Source organism: Schistocerca gregaria, chromosome 2 (assembly GCF_023897955.1).
Source record: "Schistocerca gregaria isolate iqSchGreg1 chromosome 2, iqSchGreg1.2, whole genome shotgun sequence".
NCBI lineage: Eukaryota > Metazoa > Arthropoda > Insecta > Orthoptera > Acrididae > Schistocerca > Schistocerca gregaria.
Genome location: NC_064921.1, coordinates 502,978,362 through 502,997,757, shown reverse-complemented (window position 1 = coordinate 502,997,757; position 19,396 = coordinate 502,978,362). Strand labels below are relative to the sequence as shown.

General features: G+C 44.4%; 1 protein-coding gene across 3 annotated transcripts in view; it reads right to left on the bottom strand.

Moving 5' to 3' along the window:
• LOC126328487 (uncharacterized) overlaps positions 1 to 19,396 on the bottom strand; it is a 239,827-nt gene that overhangs the window by 69,460 nt on the left and 150,971 nt on the right. For 2 of the 3 annotated variants that reach the window (XM_049996039.1, XM_049996041.1), the window contains exon 3: positions 10,782 to 10,925. The exons of the other annotated variant lie outside the window; for it this stretch is intronic. In XM_049996039.1, coding sequence (XP_049851996.1) covers positions 10,782 to 10,925 — 144 coding nt within the window. The remainder of the gene's footprint in view (positions 1 to 10,781; positions 10,926 to 19,396) is intronic. 3 annotated transcript variants of the gene reach the window in all.

Below are 19,396 nucleotides of genomic sequence, written 5' to 3'. Positions count from 1 at the left end.
TTTCAGGATGCCCCTGATGCTACCGACAGGGAGCCAAAGAGCAAACAATGGCTACCTGGTACTGGTCCGCCTCGATACATCGTTAAGGGGCACATTACAATACAGGCACGACTTCACCTGAGAAACACTGGAATGGCTGTCCTGCGTTTGTGGTAAAAAGTGCAACAGGCAGAATGGATATCTGTTCCTTTAGTTTAAGTTTTCAACAGTTTTTGTAATTCTTAATTTATCTGTTGCAATGTGTGTAAGTCACATCCCATACATGAGAAAAGAGGGGAAAAGGTAGGATAATCACATGGATTCGTACATTCCTCAAGACATTTGTGGCTTACCATTCTTGCCAAATACAGGCGAACATTCAGCCTCACTTGAATAATTACCAAACTAGTCGTGCTGTCACATCCCATAGCCCCCCCCCCTCCCCTCCCTCTGACACATTCATTCCAGGAGTTGGAAAGGTACGAGTCTCAAGAATAGCTGCTTCCTGTGAACTTTCACCAAGTTGTCAAAGTTGTCTAGGGGCACATTGGCATCGATACGATCGCCACAAACAGAATCGAGAGACATCGCAGAGCATCACAGAACGCCGCACAAGGTCCTAGTTGACGAAGTCTCTACACCAACCAAGTCTCTATTGTCTGAGGTGTAGTGACAGTAGTAAACGAAAATGGCAACTAGAGATCTCAGCCAAGCTTCCAGTGATCTATTCTCGACGATTCGGGGGTGACACTCAGCCTGTCACCTCTTCCAGATTTCAGCCGTTTTCGTCCACCTACTCGTCAGAGCTAGTGGAACAGCTCTACTATCTTTTCGTGGTTTAGGCCTTCTGGAAGAACCCGTGAGCACCCTTCGTGACATACATTTGCGCCGAGTCCATTTTGCCACCATTCGTTCTGCAGTCAATGCACTGCAGTCAGATTTCTGTGCGAGCTGTCGGTACAATGCTCCCATGTTCCTCATGTCAATCATACAATTCCGAAACTTGGCGATAAGCTGCATGTACACGTCCTCCTGGGATGCTGTGTGTCGATCTCTACCAGTAACGTTAAACACACTCAACATCCATAATGTACCCACACCTCCATTTGTAGGAATGGTTCTATCTTGTAATGAAAAAAAGCTCGCATAAGAATCAAATTTTAATCAACATGAAGGGTATGGAAATAACGGAGCATGTGTAGCGTTTGATGAGTGTACATGATGTGACAATTTCTGTTTACCCTCGTCGTAGTCATCGTCATCGCTTTCGTTTCCACTTTATCCATCATCTGACCTTGGTAGTACATTAATGGTACTACTCCGTCTTTCCAACATTCTTCTTCTGTAACTGTTTTGTTGCAGTCCATATCCTTTCTTCTTAAACACGTTTTATTGAATGAATCTACACTAATGAGCCAAAAATTTATGCCCATCTGCTTAATAACTTGTTTATCCGCCTGTGGAACGAAATACATCACTGATTTCGCTTATCAGGGATCTGACAGTTTGTTGGTAGGTTTTTGGCATTAGATGTCTACGCACAGGTCATGTAATTCGTGCGAATAACCCGCCGCGGACAAGCGTACACGGCAATGGCGCCCGATAGCGACCCAGATGGGTTCCACAGGATTTACATTAGGCAAATTTCGTCGTCGGGACATCAACATGAGATTACAATAATGCTCGTCAAAACACTGTAGCACTGTTCTGGCTCTGAGACTCGGACAATTGCAATGCTGAAGTATTGTTCTCTTTCGACAGGGATGCCATAGATAAACATCTATCCTATTTTACAGAACAGGCAAGCCTCCGAGCTCCTCGTAGTGTGAAGAGTTGGGGACGTCGAACCTTTCAGCGAATAGTGGTAGTTTCACTGTCCTTCTACCTCTTCCCGTAGATGGCCACGCCAGAAGCGCGTGAATATTCGACCAGCTACGCCATTTTAGATATACTCGTACACAGGCTCTGCGTAATAATGTCAAAGTCGCTTATCTCAATGGATTTTCCTACTTGCAGCCCACATCTTCGCTAGAGTGATCCCCAGTCAGTGTCTGCTCCACTTACATACTTTTGATACCGCGTCACGTGCCCGAAACGCCACCAGGCGGCATCCAACACCGCGGTCGGCAATGGTCATAATGTTTTGGCTGACCAGTATATTTTCTGTAGGTCTCTCTCTTATCCTTAAGCTTGTTCTCCATCATTCGTTTTGGTTTACTTCCATCTTCCATTCTCTTTACATGTCCAAATAATTTGAACCTGTTCTTCTCAATTCTCTCATTCAGCTTTTCTACACCAGTTTCGTTCCTAACATCGTGATTTCTCTCTCTCTCTCTCTCTCTCTCCTCGTTTTCAATAAAATACTTCTTACGAATTTCATTATACTAGTTTCAATACAACTCTCCTCTCTTCTTGTAATTCTCGAAGTCTCCGATGCATATGTCAGAATAGGTCTAACCTACGGCTTGTACAGCATCCCTTGCTTTTCATTGCTAACCCACCCCCCCTTTCCCAAGACTAAGCTCCTCACACACAGGTCAAATGTATTGCACTGTTGTATCCTTGTGCTGACTTCTGCCTCCATTCTTGCATTTTCCAGTATCACACTTCCTAGATATTTAAAGTTATCCACAATTCAATATCCTATCCTTTAATGACACTTTGTCCTTTGCTTCCCATTTCTCCTCTGGTTATCTCAATAGCCTCGCTCCTTCTTACACTGAATTTAATTCCATATCTTAAGATTTTCCATTGTAGATGTCTATTTATTCTAGTAACAGTACCTCCCTGCTGTTGGTTCCCCACACCACAGTATCACCGGCAAATGGCCATAACTTCATCTCCCGTCCTCTATGAGAAACTCTCATATATTTCACAATTTCATTCATCACTATTATAAATAATAATGGTGAAAACACTCTTCCTTGCCTCAACGCCATAATATTCCTAAAGCAATTAGTTCTTCCAGCTTGGGTCTCGACACACTTGAAACATTTGTCCTACATTACTTGAAGCATTTCAGTTGTTTGTTTTCCAACTCCATTTCTGTCCAGGATTTTCTCCAAACATTTTCTTTGGGGCACTATCGTAAGTCTTTACTAAGTCAAAACACATCAGCAGCAAATCTTTCCCATATTTACAATGCCTTTCCATCAACTGTTTTATACTAAAGATTGGGTCCATTGTTAATCTACCATGTCGAAAGCCAAACTGCTTCCCTTCTAACTGACTTTTCGCTTTTTCCCTCAATGTTCTTTCCAGTATCCTCTCCTTTATTTTTGCTACTTGTGTTATGAATGTGATCCCTCTATAGTTATGACACACTTTTCTGTCCCCCTTCTTGAACACTTGAATTATTAATCACTTTTGCCATTCTCGAGGCTCAATTTTCTGAGGCCATAAGCATCTTAGCTGAATAGTTTAGACAAGAAGAGAATAGAAGCTTTCGAAATGTGGTGCTACAGAAGAATGCTGAAGATTAGATGGGTAGATCACATAACTAATGGAGAGGTATTGAATAGAAGTGGAGAGAAGAGAAATTTGTGGCACAACTTGACTAGAAGAAGGGATCGGTTCGTAGGGAATATTCTATGGCATCAAGGGATCACCAATTTAGTATTGGAGGGCAGCGTGGAGAGTAAAAATCGTAGAGGGAGACCAAGAGATGAATACACTGAACAGAGTCAGAAGGATGTAGGTTGCAGTAGGTACTGGGAGATGAAGAAGCTTGCACTAATAGAGTTGTATGGAGAGCTGCATCAAACCAGGACTGAAGAGCACAACAACAACAAGCATCTTAGCAATCTATGCAACCGTTGTAGTCCAATAGGTCCAGCTAACTTCATCATCTCCACATTTATTTCATCTATCCCAGGTAAGTTTCCTGTTTTCATTCTTCTCAGAACTAGTGCTACTTCTAAATTTTTAATGTATTTCTCTCCTTCCAGGACCACTTTCGTATGCTGTAGTGCTATTCCCATTTCAGTGCTGTTTTTCACAATTAGTAGTTTGTCAAAGTGCACTTTCTAGATTTTACTTATCTAATTTAGTTGCTTTATGAGCACTTCTTTTCCCCCTTTGTGTAAGTGCATTACTTCATCTTACTCTTTGTAATTTCACACATCATCCTTTTATCCCAGCAACATCAGTCACGTGTCACTTCCTCCCAGTTTTTCATCTTTCCTTCAGTTCACCATGCGAAGGCGCAGATCGTAGTCCCTATGCGCTGACAGGTAGTAGGGACGGTCGTCCGAGTGTGAACACACAACAGAATAGCAACGGAACGACCTACAATGTACCACGTCATACAAGAACGTAAACGACGACGATGGGCGCTGTTGAAGACCTCACTACTGCAGACTGCTACCTCCTCACCCCGCAGCGCGCTATAGCCACTGCTTTCTTCCACCATTACGCACGACTGTAATCGGTTCTGTGTTCCATCCCGACACGGTGACAGGCGTCTCACGATTAGTTTATGTCACTGTTACACAGGACTTACAAACTTAGCTACTGGATGAAATTACGGAATATGAAATTATGGAATTAGAAGTTATCGATGTCATAGGTAAAGGAGCGTCGAACATGTCCCGACGGACACCCAGTGGAGTTTTATAGGACTTTTAAGTATTTACTGGCTACCAAGTGGACGGACATCTGTCGGGAGCTTACGTCCCCCGCGTTGTCGCTCTCTGCAGGCTTCGTAGAAGGAATGATTATACCAGCCCACAAATCGACAGGTGGCGCTCGAGTACGTGATAACTGCCCGCTGACACTCCTAAACTGCGACATGAAGATATTCACTAGACTTAGCGACCAGTATACAGTGCCTTAAGTCATCTCACTAGATCAGGCCTCCCTAGGGGCAACAATAACATCCACGCAGCACTGAGTCGATACCGTGACATAACGGTTATAACGAGGGTACGCCGCATTCCGGGAGCGCTGGCGCCGCTAGATTTTAGCCTAGCATTCGACCGGTCAACTTTAGTCTACGCTCTGTCACTGGGACTGCTCTACAGCATACGCAGACAATCTGGTGCTCGTGTTCCGCAACGGTTGATGATGTAACCAACGCACTAGAATGAATTGACACATAGTGTGTGGCTTCCGGCAGCTGCTTCAGTGTCACCAAATCGGTTGCTGTGGGTAGAGGAGTCAGGTTAGTCCCAGCGAGTATCGACCAACTGCGGCTTAGTGGTACTATCAAACGGCTGGGAGTAGAATTTCACGAGACGTACGTCATACTGCGGCCGTTAACTAGAGCCGCTTGTTACAATAAATTCTGGTCAAGATCGCCAACGGACGCTATACTCTCTTCAAAGGACGTACTTGATCAAAGCGCCATGTACTTCGAATACCGTTACTGATGGTTCGACGTATATTAGCAGCATTTGGAGCCTATGTCAGTACCGACATATTCTTAAGAAACAGGTAAGAATCGTTGAGACCTACCCCAGTCAGAGGGGGTCTTCGTCAAGTTCACATCCACGAAAGAGTGGTGGCACTGTTTGTCAGCTCGCACATCAAGCCGTGGCACCATGGCCCGGAAAGTTTGAATGGTTTGTTTCTGGAGTCATTGGCTCTGCCCTCCCTTACGTCCTCGCTGATGACGCAAGACATACCCCCGCGGTTTAACTGCTTCGGTCGTTTCTACATTGAAGAGAGTATTCTCCGTGTCACATCACCAGTGACGAAATAGGCGACGGCGCGGGAGATGTATCGCGTCCTACAACGGAGGCGTCCACCAAACGTCGCGGAGGCAAAAACTCTCAAATTAGTTGGAAGGTGATGTGGCAGACGATACACGCGGTTTACACTGATAACAGACGTGAAATCGACATGATACATCACAGTCAACGGTAAACAGGTCGCGCTTCCACGATATACACTACTGGCCATTAAAATTGCTTCACCAAGAAGAAAGCAGTTGATAAACAGGTATTGACTGGACAAATATATTATACTAGATCTGACAAGTGATTAGATTTTCTCGCAATTTGGGTGCATAGATCCTAAGAAATCAGTACCCAGAACAACCACCTCTGGCTGCAATAACGGCCTTGATACGCCTGGGCATTGAGTCAAACAGAGCTTGGATGGCGTTTACAGGTACAGCTGCCCACGCAGCTTCAGCACGATACCACAGTTCATCAAGAGTACTGACTGGCGTATTGTGACGAGCCAGTTGCTCGGCCACTATTGATCAGACGTTTTCAATTGGTGAGAGATTTGGAGAATGTGCTGGCCAGGGCAGCAGTCGAACATTTTCTGTATCCAGAAAGGCCCGTACAGAACCTGCAACTTGCGGGTCGTGCATTATCCTGCTGAAATGTAGGGTTTCGTAGGGATCGAATGAAGGGTAGAGCCACGGGTCGTAACACATCTGAAATGTGACGTCCACTGTTCAAAATGCCGTCAATGCGAACAAGAGGTGACCGAGACGTGTAACCAATGGCACCCCATACCATCACGCAGGATTATACGCCAGTATGGCGGTGACGAATACACGCTTCTAATGTGCGTTCACCACGATGTCGCCAAACACGGATGCGACCATCATGATGCTGTAAACATAGCCTGGAGTCGTTCGAAAAAATGACGTTTTGCCATTCGTGCACCCGGTTCGTTGTTGAGTACACCATCGCAGGCGCTCCTGTCTGTGATGCAGCGTCAAGGGTAATCGAAGCCATGGTCTCCGAACTGATAGTCCATACTGCTGCAAACGTCGGCGAACTGTTCGTGCAGATGGTTGTTGTCTTGCAAACGTCCCCGTCTGTTGGCTCAGGGATCGAGATGTGGCTGCACGATCCGTTACAGCCATGCGGATAAGATGCCTGTTATCTCGACTGCTAGTGATACGAGGCCGTTGGGATTCAGCACGGCGTTCCGTATCACCCTCCTGAAACCACCGATTCCATATTCTGCCAATAGTCATTGGATCTCGACCAACGCGAGCAGCAATGTCGCGATGCCATAAACCGCAATCGCGATAGGCTACAATCCGACCTTTTTCAAAGTCGGAAACGTGAGGGTACGCATTTCTCCTCCTTACACGAGGCATCACAACAACGTTTCACCAGGCAACGCCGGTCAACTGCTGTTTGTGTATGAGAAATCGGTTGGAAACTTTCCTTATGTCAGCACGTTGTAGGTGTCGCAACCAGCGCCAACCTTGTGTGAATGCTCTGAAAAGCTAATAATTTGCATATCACAGCATCATCTTCCTGTCGGCTAAATTTCGCGTCTGTAGCACGTCATCTTCGTGGTGTGGCAATTTTAATGGCCAGTAGTGTACGTATGGCTCACTCGCCTCAGTTATCGGAGTGCGGAGTACCGGATACGGACGAGCACCGTCTGATGGGATGCAGTAGAAGATGTACGCTCTTGTTGCTACAAGTGTTGGTACACTTTGTACAAGTGACCACGGAGCGTATTTCACTTCGACTTCTAATTTTCCCAGATGAACTGAATTTCCCAAAACTAACGCAGTCACATGGATCCGTGGGCACTCGGTTAATTATTAGTTTCACGACGGACCTGAACATGCATTGCACTTTTGGAAGTACGTACAAGAGCGTCACAGTAAGATTTTACGGAATCCGAAGTACAGCCAATACCTTTCTAATTACTTAGGGAGTGCCCTACGCAACCTTTCACGCAGGTGGGACGTCAGCAGGTAGGAGAAGATAGCCACTGACTGAGCTTACTAGAACACGATCTGCTATCGGTGGAATAACCTACGACATGCGTGATTATCAAGCGTAGCGACAGCAGCGGCGCAGTCCCCTGCGTCGTGCTACGTAGCACATTTTCTTTTTCCGCGTATGTATTGCTATGGCGTAGGATAATCTCGGGATTATTTGTTTTCTTTACTTAGTGCACGATGCTATTAGCACGTATTCTAGGTGTGGCATAGAAAAGGTTCCATTATCAATTCCCCCTCACCAGCCCTAATCCCTTAACGGCGAGGGGAATACCACGGCCAGGCGTCGAGTTGCTACCCCTGTCCACTCTGCACTCCTCTACTACTCGCGCTATCCTTCCCACATATAAAAAAAATTCATTCGGCAGTGGAGCAAGGAACCTGTCCTCGAATCCCAAGTGCGTTCAATTTTTTCATTTGTGTTTTTTCCGTTTCGAAATTGGTGGGCGTAGGAGAGTTAATAAGATAAGTAAATCAATAGCAAATAATAACAAGGTCACGAAATAAGTATCTCGAACAAATTGGATTAGTAAGGAAGTGAATATGTAGTCTTTGTCGCTGTTATATAACCTCCATTTCCTTCGAACAACTAGATGGATCATACTGGCCATATGAACATTCTAAACAAATATGCTCAAGGCACCAAGAACATCTGATGAATGCAGTATTCACGAAATTACACTGTTCCTTTGGAAGATTTGGTGGAAAACGGACTTTGTATGCATTTAAAAAGATTTAATTTCGGGAGTCAATTTTGATACATACCACCCATACGATAACATTACCTGAAAAACCAATACTGAAACAAGATTATGAGTTACGCTGTAAATCGTCGTTGTATCCAGGCGGATGTGCAATTCTGGCTGCGTTTCCAGAAGCGCATTACGATTTTGAAGCCTCGAAATAAAATTTTTGGCTCTGAGCACTATGGGACTTAACATCTGAGGTTATCAGTCCGCTAGAACTTAGAACTACTTAAACCTAACTAACCTAACGACATCACACACATCCATGCCCGAGGCAGGATTTGAACCTGCGACGGTAGCGGTCGCGCGGTTCCAGACTGTAGCGCCTAGAACCGCTCGGTCATTCCGGCCGGCAAATAAAGTTTTTAACTTATGATAAAAATAAAGATCATATCGCTGGCACATAGGTTTGCAGTGTGGCAGTATTACCTTGTTATCAGCAACATGCGGTTTTAAAGTATTCTCAAGGTCCGTTTTGTAAAGTGAATTTGCCAATTTCTCGGATTTGGACTCATTTTTAATGAGTCGGGTAAACGATTGACCTTTTCTATACCCCGAGGAAGAAATTAATTATTTGTTCCTTATAAGCACTGGAGAAATTAGGCACCCAGATGGGATATTCCACTGTGTACGAATGCGTTGTTTTGTGTATATTACCTTTTATGAAAAGAGTTCGTTTTTCTCATTTACGCAGTAAAGTATGTCGAACACTCGTCTTTGAAGCACTATTAGTCGTCGAAGTTGTTTTGACGTAACGAGGCTTCAAATATTAATTATTTAATAATCCAAGTAGTTCCAGAATTTTTTTCCTACGTTTTATTATTCCTTGTTGATTTAATCAACTCATTGACCTGCTATTCCTACCATTTTTGAAACAATAGAACTACAAATGAAAAAAATGAATGTAGAGCCTAGTTGCTCTCGAGCCAAATGCCTTGGTCGCTACGCCGGTGGCACTTTCATTGCGCGGCGTTAACATTACAGGCACATAAGCGACGATCAAAAAAAGTTTTTCCCCCGCTTCCTAGAAAAATTTTCTTTTTCGGGCTCCATGTACTATTATGAAAAGTGCTCAGTTTTCAATTATCTATCGATCTTGTCCATTCTGAGGTGATTGTGCGTCATGAACTTTAGGGGTGGTTTCCGAAAAAATGGGGGAGGCGGAGAACTGAGCCAAAATATTTTAAGAATCTTGTACACAAGCGACCTGCCACAAATAAACCGAATTGGTTGGTCGTGTCTGAGGCCTTCCCCTTGCGATTATGTAAATGTCATAAACGGAACTTTTCGACTGATATCCCTTCACCCTGAATCGTAATCCGACTCCCGAATCTGTCTTTTACTTTCGTCATTGTTTGTTCGACGTACAAATTGAACAGGAATGGCGGAAGACTGCTTCCCTGTCTTACACCTTTTTTAATCCCGAGCATTTCATTTTTATTCTTGCATTATTACTGCCGCGTCTTAATTTTTTACATATTTTATATTTTCAGTCTTTCCGTACAGTTGACTCCTATTTTTCTGAAAATTCTGAACATTTGGCACCATTTTACGTCGTCGTATACTTTCTCTAGGTGGACAGGTCCTCTGAACTGCCACATAATGAAAGAAGTTACTTTTCAGGGTTCCAGACATCAGTCGGTAAAAACGGAACCCTTATAGGATCATTTTGTTGCTCATCTGTCTGTTGTCCATCCATAATTTAAAACCTTATTTTCTCAGGAACGGTTTGACGTATCTAGTTGAACTCTACGTCACCTAATAAGGTCTACCGTTCCTCGGCAGTGCAATAAATGAAAGCTTCGAAGTCAGTGCAGTGAAGAAATACGGCCATTTGTATCACATATTTTGATAATCGCAGACTCATTCATCGAATCCTGTAGGGTACTTCCCGCTGACCTAGAACCAAAGTTTCACAGTAGAAGTAAAGGAAAAAGTTTGATAATCCTTAATTTGTAATTATATCACACTCTCTCTCTGACCGTCTGTCAAGACCTTTTTTTTCTGAGTAATGGGTAGAGTATATCTTGCCTGTATCGATATCGATAACAAGCAAAAGTCGTCGATATTCTCTATCTTCAGGATGGATGAATTATGTGCATACATAATTTTATTTGCAAGGAACCCTCGATGCGCAAGTCCTACTCCTAATTACCCGCATTTTTTTTTATTTCTTCTCTCTCGACTTTAATTTCCTTCCAAATTTGTCCTCGGTTTCTTTTGCTTCCTGGTCTGAGTACAGATTGATCGTATCCTGCTAGACTGTCTCACTCCCCCGCCCCCCTCTCACGCGCTTCGGCTGTTGTAACCGCAGTCTGGTTCGTGTGCAGGTTACGCAGAGCGGCCGCTACCTGTATGAGGGTGCGCGCGCGGTCCGGCGAGAGGCCGGCGACGGTCTTGATGAGCTCGTGCACCGTGGCGTCTTCCGGCAGCTCCTCCACAGCCCTCGCCAGCTGCTCCTTCCAGTCCTCCGGCACCGGCGACTGGCTCGATTTCTGCAACCACAGCGCCACCATCTTCTCACAATAGAGCCGTACAGGACTGGTTCTGCGCCAATGGCACACCTACCTTCTGCCAGCATCTAATTAAACTGTACGTAGGTTTAATAAAAATGAACCACCATCGAAAAATATTGCCTGAACGAACTATATTGATGGAAAATATTGCACGTAACCAATTAAATGGATCATATCATATTGTATACACCACCTACGAGGGGCGTTCAATAAGTAATGCAACACTTTCTTTTTTCTGAAAGCGTCTACATCTACATCCATACTCCGGAAGCCTCCTGACGGTGTGTGGCGGAGGGTACTTTGAGTACCTCAATCGGTTCTCCCTTCTATTCCAGTCTCGTATTGTTCGTGGAAACAAAGATTCTCGGTATGCCTCTGTGATAGGCTCTAACGTCTCTGATTTTATCTTCATGGTCTCTTCCCGAGATATACGTAGGAGGGAGCAATATACTGCTTGACTCCTCGGTGAAGGTATGTTCTCGAAACTTCAACAAAAGTCCGTATCTAGCTACTGAGCGTCTCTCTTGCAGAGTCTTCCAATGGAGTTTATCTATCATCTCCGTAACGCTTTCGCGATTACTAAATGATCCTGTAACTAAGCGCGCTGCTCTCCGTTGGATCTTCTCTATCTCTTCTATCAACCCTATCTGGTACGGATCCCACACTGCTCAGCAGTATTCAAGCAGTGGGCGAACAAGCGTACTGTAAACTACTTCCTTTGTTTTCGGATTGCATTTCATTAGGATTCTTCCAATGAATCTCAGTCTGGCATCTGCTTTACCGACGATTGACTTTATATGGTCATTCCATTTTAAATCACTCCTAATGCCTACTTCCAGATAATTTATGGAATTAACTGCTTCCAGTTGTTGACCTGCTATATTGTAGCTAAATGATAAAGGATCTTCCTTTCTATGTATTCGCAGCACATCACACTTGTCTACATTGAGATTCAATTGCCATTCCTGCTCCATGCGTCAATTCTTTACAGATCCTCCTGCGTTTCGGTACAGTTTTCCATAGTTACAACCTCACTATATACTACAGCATCATCCGCAAAAAGCCTCAGTGAACTTCCGATGTTATCCACAAGGTCATTTATATATATTAGAATAGCAACGGTCCTACGGCACTCCCCTGTGGCACACCTGAAATCACTCTTACTTCGGAAGACTTCTCTCCATTGAGAATGACATGCTGCGTTCTGTTGTCTAGGAACTCTCCTACCTTCCAAACTTTACAGAAGCTCTCCTGCGAAGGAGAGCTTCTGTAAAGTTTGGAAGGTAGGAGACGGATACTGGCAGAAGTAAAGCTGTGAGTACCGGACGTGAGTCGTGCTTCGGTAGCTCAGATGGTAGAGCAGTTGCCCGCGAAAGACAAAGGTCCCGAGTTCGAGTCTCGGTCGGGCACACAGTTTTAATCTGCCAGGAAGTTTCATATCAGCGCACACTCCGCTGCAGAGTGAAAATCTCATTCTGGAGGAATGATTTTGTTTGTGAGTTCGGAACAAGCAGCAGCCTAAGCCTTGAAAGGAAGCTGATGCTGATGATGACAGCCGCATAGTTGTGAATAGATAAATAGTTTAAATATGCTGCCATTAAACACTACAAATCATCTAACGAAATACACTCTAAGAAAAAAAGATTTATTCAAGAGGAAGTGCTTCACAAATTGAACAAGTCAATAACGCGTTGGTCTACTGGCCTTTATCCAAGCAGTTACTCGTATTAGCATTGATTGATAGAGTCGTTGGATGTGCTCTTGAGGTATATCGTGCCAAATTCTGTCCAGTTTGTGAGTTAGGTCGTCAAAATCCCGAACTGATCGGAGAGCCATGCCCATAATGCTCCAAACGTTTCCAGTTGGGGAGTGATCCGGCGACCTTCCTGGCCTAGGCAGGGTTTGGCAAGCACGAAGACAAGTAGTAGAAGCTTTCGCTGAAATGTAAGCCCAGCATGGCTGGACATGAATGGCAACAAAACGAGGCGTAGAACATGGTCGTCGAAAAGCTGCGTTGTAAAGTTCCGTGGATGATAACCAAAAGGGTTCGACTATGAAAAGAAATGGTGCCTCCAACCATCACTCCTGTTTGTCGAGCCACGTGGCGGGCGACAATCGGGTTGGTATACCATCACTGTCTGGGACGTCCCAGACACGTCTTCGCTGATCCATACTAGATAGGGTTGGTAGAAGAGATAGAGAAGCTCCAACGGAGAGCAGCGCGCTTCGTTACAGGATCATTTAGTAATCGCGAAAGCGTTACGGAGACAATGGATAAACTCCAGTGGAAGACTCTGCAAGAGAGACGCTCAGTAACTCGGTACGGGCTTTTGTTGAAGTTTCGAGAACGTACCTTCACCGAGGAGTCAAGCAGTATATTGCTCCCTCCTACGTATATTTCGCGAGGAGACCATGAGGATAAAATCGGAGAGAATAAAACCCACACAGAGGCATACCGACAATCTTTCTTTCCAAAACCATACGAGACCGGAATAGAAGAGAGAACCGATAGAGGTACTCAAGGTATCCTCCGCCACCCACCGTCAGGTGGCTTGCGGAGTATGGATGTAGATGTAGATCATTGGGGCTTAGTTCAAAGGCGGACTCATCATTGAAGACACATCCATTCCAGGCCGAAGACTTGTCTGGAGACAACTCAGACAGCGATGGTATACCAAAGTAATTGTCGCCCCACACGCGACCAGACGCCTGGGGGTGATTGTCTGGGGTGCCATTTATTCCCACAGCAGGACTCATTTGGCTGTGATCAGCGGTACCCTTGTAGCACAGCGGCACGTCGACGATATTCCATACCCTGTTTTTCTGCCCTTCATAGCAAGCCATCCAGAACTTAACAATTCAGCAAGATAACACGGTGAGAGTCTCTACTGCGTGTATTCGATCTTACAAACCCTACCTCGGTCATCAAGTTCGCCGGATCTGTCCTAAACTGAGAACGATTGGAACATTATGGGCAGGGCTCTCCAACCACCTCGAGATTTTGCGGACCTAAAGCGCCAGTTGAACAGACTTTGTCGTGATGTCCCACAGAAAGTTATCCAACAACTCTGTCAATAAATGCCGACCCGAATAACCACTTGTTTAAGCGCGAGAGGTGGACCAATGCATTATTGAATTCCTAAATTTCTGAGGCTCTTTCTCTTTAATAAATCATTCAGTTTTCCTGAAACTGTAATAGTTTGGTTGTCTGTACATATGTATAACATCTACTTTAAGTCGCCTATGTTCGACTGTTGTAAGGATGTATGACTCTTTACAACAGTAAAAGTTCAAATAAAACAATTATCTGCGTCAGTCACTCTTATTATTTCATCCCATAGGCGTTTCCAGAGCATACACTCTCATCCACAGGTGGAACGATGATACTGTGTTACATACAGGTATTGTATGTATTTGCTATCTGGATCCAGCCAGCTGTTTGTTGTGGTTTCATTTTGCTACAAAAGCGTATAACAGGCACTAGGCACTTTTAGAGTGATGTGGCACTAAGATTATAAATTTTAAACGGTGATAGAGTTACTTACAATCTGTTCTAGTGCAGGGAACTCTACGATTCCTCATGAATGTACTTTTTTAATTTAATTTTTCTCACAGAACACGAATCAATAACACTATCAAACTAAATATCATAGCAATGTAAAGATGAGAGAAATTTTTACATCACGTCGTAGGATAAAATGAAAAGAGCGGCTGACGCAAATAATTGTTTTATTTGAACTTTTATACACATCACTTTTGCCTATTTCCGTCCCATTCGGGAAATTCCTTCGTGGTGTGTCGTTTTTTTGGCTTAGAGTATATATATAAAAAAATAATTCCCTTTAAGTTGCAGACAATTTATAATACCGAGCAGCAATACGTAAAACATATTCACTTGAAAACAAAATAAACTATCAGTCGTAAAAGACAAAGTTCATAACATCTATATAATGAAAATAACTGAAACAACGAGTGAACAAGATGACTGCAGACATGGGCAATACCGCAAGTAGAAAGTATTGTGATAAACAGCACTTTCATTTGATTAAAGTTTTGTTTTTCTTAAATCACGAAATCGTCTCTGCATACATTTTGCGAAAATATCCTGAAATAGGTGTCGATGGGATATGCAAGCTTTTGGAATTATCTCTTCGTGAAAAACTGCTGAAGTAGAGGTTTTCCCCTTCGGCTAGTTCTGTTTTGTTCGGCCAATGAGGCGCGAGAGTGCTTGAGTGGTCCACGACGTCCACGAAGTTTGGATAGACTACACGGACGTCCTGCACGCGGCGGCCATGAATAATTGTAAGCTGGTCAGAGCTGATGATTGCAGTTGGTGTTTTGATGACAGCGTTACAATATTTGTAGTGACTGTTAATATGCAGTGTAAGATATTTCCATCGAGAGATGTTAGTATTTACACATTCCTCGTGTTAGTTTGGTGATGAATTGCAAGCGTGGACTTATTCGTATTGAGACGGTACTACAAACAGACTGAGATCATAAGCTGATCACAGGACCGTCTTGTAGTTATTCAGTCTAATGCTTTATGCACTCAGTTCAGTCATCCTCTCCTATCCATCGGGTTACTTAACTCACAGTTGGAAAACGTACAGAAAACTTAAATTTTTGTGATTGCTATATGTTCGATTCATGATGATTATGATGATGATGATGATATTTGGTTTGTGGGGAGCTCAACTGTGTGGTTATCAGCGCCCGTATAAATTCCCAATCTATACACAGTACAGCCTCGCCACTTCCACGAATGGCTATGAAATGATGAGGACAACACAAACACCCAGTCCCCAGGCGGAAAAATTTCCGACCCAGCCGGGAATCGAACCCGGGACCCCGAGGCACTAACGCTAGCCACTCTATTGTTAGTTTAATTTGTTCGGGGTGGACGTCCGATGACACCCGTTCACCCGTTCAGGTTCTTCACTGATCCGTTCACTCAGTCTTTTATTACAGGGGGCAGTTAACCCTCTGACCGAACACGCTGAGCTACCGCGCCGGCACCACTAGACCACGATTTGCGGATAAATTCGATTCATGTCATTTATGTTAAAAGCCCACGTGGTGTATCCATTGTTAGATACTATAAGGTTAATACACAGTGTTAATTCAGTATTGTGTTGCACAAGATGCACTCTGTGGTGAAGCGATGTGCTACCCAATGTCTACCTAGCTGACGAATGATGGTTGCCACACTTGAAAATACACTGCTGGACAAAAATCGCAACACCAAGAAGGGGTTGCGCAACATAAAAAAAAGTTGGTAGTCGCGTTTGTACGTCTTAAACATAATGTTTATTAAAGTTACACGCCAGTGGCAAAAGAGTGGCGCTACTATGAGGACGCAGATCAGGTTTGATTTTTAATAAACCCTATATCGGTCGTGACAGCTAGTTGCCGTTGTGACTGGGCACGATGAGTTGATGCTAGTCAGGAGTGCCTTTAGGCGACAAAGACGTCGTTGTCGACACCTCACTGACTGTGAACGAGGTCGTGTAATAGGGCTACAAGAAGCTGGATGTTCTTTATGCGATTCTGCAGAAACACTTGGAAAGAATGTAGCCACTGTACATTATTGCTGGCATAAGTGGTCGCAGGAGTGCACGGTCGCAAGAAGACCGGGGTCCGGACGTCCACGTGGTAATACCGAGAGGGGAGACCATCGTGTTCGGGGTATGGCTCTGGCGCATCTTACTGCAACTGGCATATACAGTAATTTGAGCAGCACTTGGCATCAAGTGACAAATCGAACTGTTACAAATCGGTTACCTCAAGCACAGCTCCGAGCCAGACGCCCTGTAGTGTGTATTCCACTGAGCCGAAACCGCAACCATTTTTTACTTCTGTGGTGTCAAGCGAGAGCTCATTGGAGGACAGGGTGTAGGTCTGCTGTATTTTCTGATGAAAGCTGTTCTGACTCGGTGACAGTGGTGCCTGTGTCGGTTTGACGGAGGCAGGTGAGGGTCTGCAACCAACCTGTCTGCGTGTTAGACTCACTGGAACTACACGTTGAGCTGTGGTCTGCGGTGCGATTTCATATGACAACAGGAGCACTCTCATGGTTATCCCACATGTATCCTGACTGCAAAACTGTACGTCAGTCTGGTGATTCGCCCTGTTGTGGTGCCATTCATGACTAACATTACAGGGGGTGTTTTCCAACAGGATAGCGCTCTCTCACATACCTCTTTTGTAACCCAATACGCTCTACAAAGTGTCGACATGTTGCCTTGACCTGCTCGATCATCAGACGTGTCTCCAATGGAGCACATATGGGACATCATCGGACAATTCCAGCGTCATCCACAACCAGCATTAACCGTCTCTGCGTTAACCAACCAACTGCAGCAGGCATAGAACCCCACCCCACAACCTTACGTCTCTACGATGTAACCAATGCACATTTGCACGTTTGCATTGAACACCGGTTGTTAGGGCACCAGCATTTCACATTTGCAATGGTTTATCTTGAGCTTACATTAACCTGTGGTCTTGCGATGTCAACAAATTAAATGCGTTACCTAGACAAATGTATTCCCAAAGTTTCATTACATTAATTATTTTTTGCTGCTGCAATTTTTTCCGGCAGTGTATTTTTATTAGTTTGGTAGCTTAAAACAGCAAACTGTAGGTTTTATTACCGTTAAATGTAAAATGGTACAGATGGACGCAGCACATCTGCAAGGTGGGCTGATAGTTTTACACCACATGTTGCGGTACCTGCTGTTTCGGCGATTGTCCTGTGGTTCGCCATCACGGTTTGGAGAACCTGGGGCGAGCCATCAAATGAAGAACGCAGCCTGACACTGCGGTTGATGTTATCGGAAGAAAGACAAGAAGACTTATCACTGAAAGAGATATAAGCATTATTTTGTTATATCCCGAGCTGTCAAGTTGATATTTACATTTAGGATGAGGGATTATTGTGGAGTTCCTCATAAAGATATGTTAACTTTGAGAGTTAATGAATTTGAAACCAACAATAAATGTCACATTTATTGGAGAAGAGCCGTGTTCATTTACTGGGTTGCATATATGGTAAACTAGGTACAGTACTTGCAGCGCTTACTGCAGAATTTCGAAACGAAATCCGATCTCTTCAAGACTGGTGACAGTGAAGCGACAAAAATGTGAGCAAACTAGTATCTAGAAGATATAGCTCACAAACAAATTAATTATCTACAATGACGGCACCAGCGCAACTTCTCAATCATTAAATTAATTTTAATGCATAATAATGAACACATTTTACCAACACCGCCTTGACGATAAAAAAAACCACGACGCACCACGAAGGGGTCATGCATACTGGTCACAAATGGATATTCGTAGAGGTATTGATGGAAAATGCAGAAATGTAAACTTTAGCAGTCGGTGGATGAAGGTGACTCTGCAGAACAATTTCATAGCGCAGCTCAAATGTTCAAATGGCTCTAAGCACTATGGGAATTAACATCTGAGGTCATCAGTCCCCTAGAACTTAGGAACTACTTAAACCTAACTAACCTAAGGACATCACACACATCCGTGCTCGAGGCAGGATGCGAACCTATGACCGTAGTAGCAGCGCAGTTCCGGACTGAAGCGTCTAGAACCGCTCGGCCACAGGAGCCGGCCATAGCGCAGCTGGTCAGGATAGTATATAAGGGTAATATCGATACTAGGGCATAAAGTATTGGCAAATTTCATTCTGTGTACTCAGTTGGATAATAACTGTGCCTCACACACAGGCAGTGCAAGATACCCAGTTGTCAGCATTTGAGAGAGGACGAGTAATTGGGCTCAAAGAAGCCAGTTGGAGCGACCGGCGAATCACTTGAATAGGAGCGATATTATTATTCGACGATTTTGGCAGGGATGGGTGAACCAAGGCCAAACATAGCACCAAGGAGGAAGCGCTCGACCTAGAGAGACGATAGAGCGTGAGAATCGAGCATTCAGAGAGGCATTCAGAGCCCCGGATTCATCTTTATCACCCATATGACGTGCAATTGGTGCTTCAGTGACCATAATGACGATTAATATGCGGTTCACAGAAAGGGGGCTGAGCTCAAGGCGCCCCTTGCGGCCTACCGTTGGCCTCCGTAAACCAACAACCCCGTTTGCAGTGGCGTCGGGCACATTCGGCCTGAAACTCATTGACTGGAGTATAATTGTCTTCAGTAATGAGTCCCGCTTCGATCTGAGCCGCAATGACCAGCGAAGACGTGTCTGGAGACGCCCTGAACAACCAGGTTGTCGCCCGCCATACCGCCCGACAAACGAACTTGATGGCCAAGGATACAGTTTCTCTTCATAGCTGAACCCTTTGGTTGTCATCTGCGGTACCTTCACTATACTATATTCTACGTCCAGTTTTGTTGTCCGTCAGGGCAAGCCATCCTGGGTTTACATTTACCAAGGTAATGCACACCCACGCACGGCGAGAGTTTATA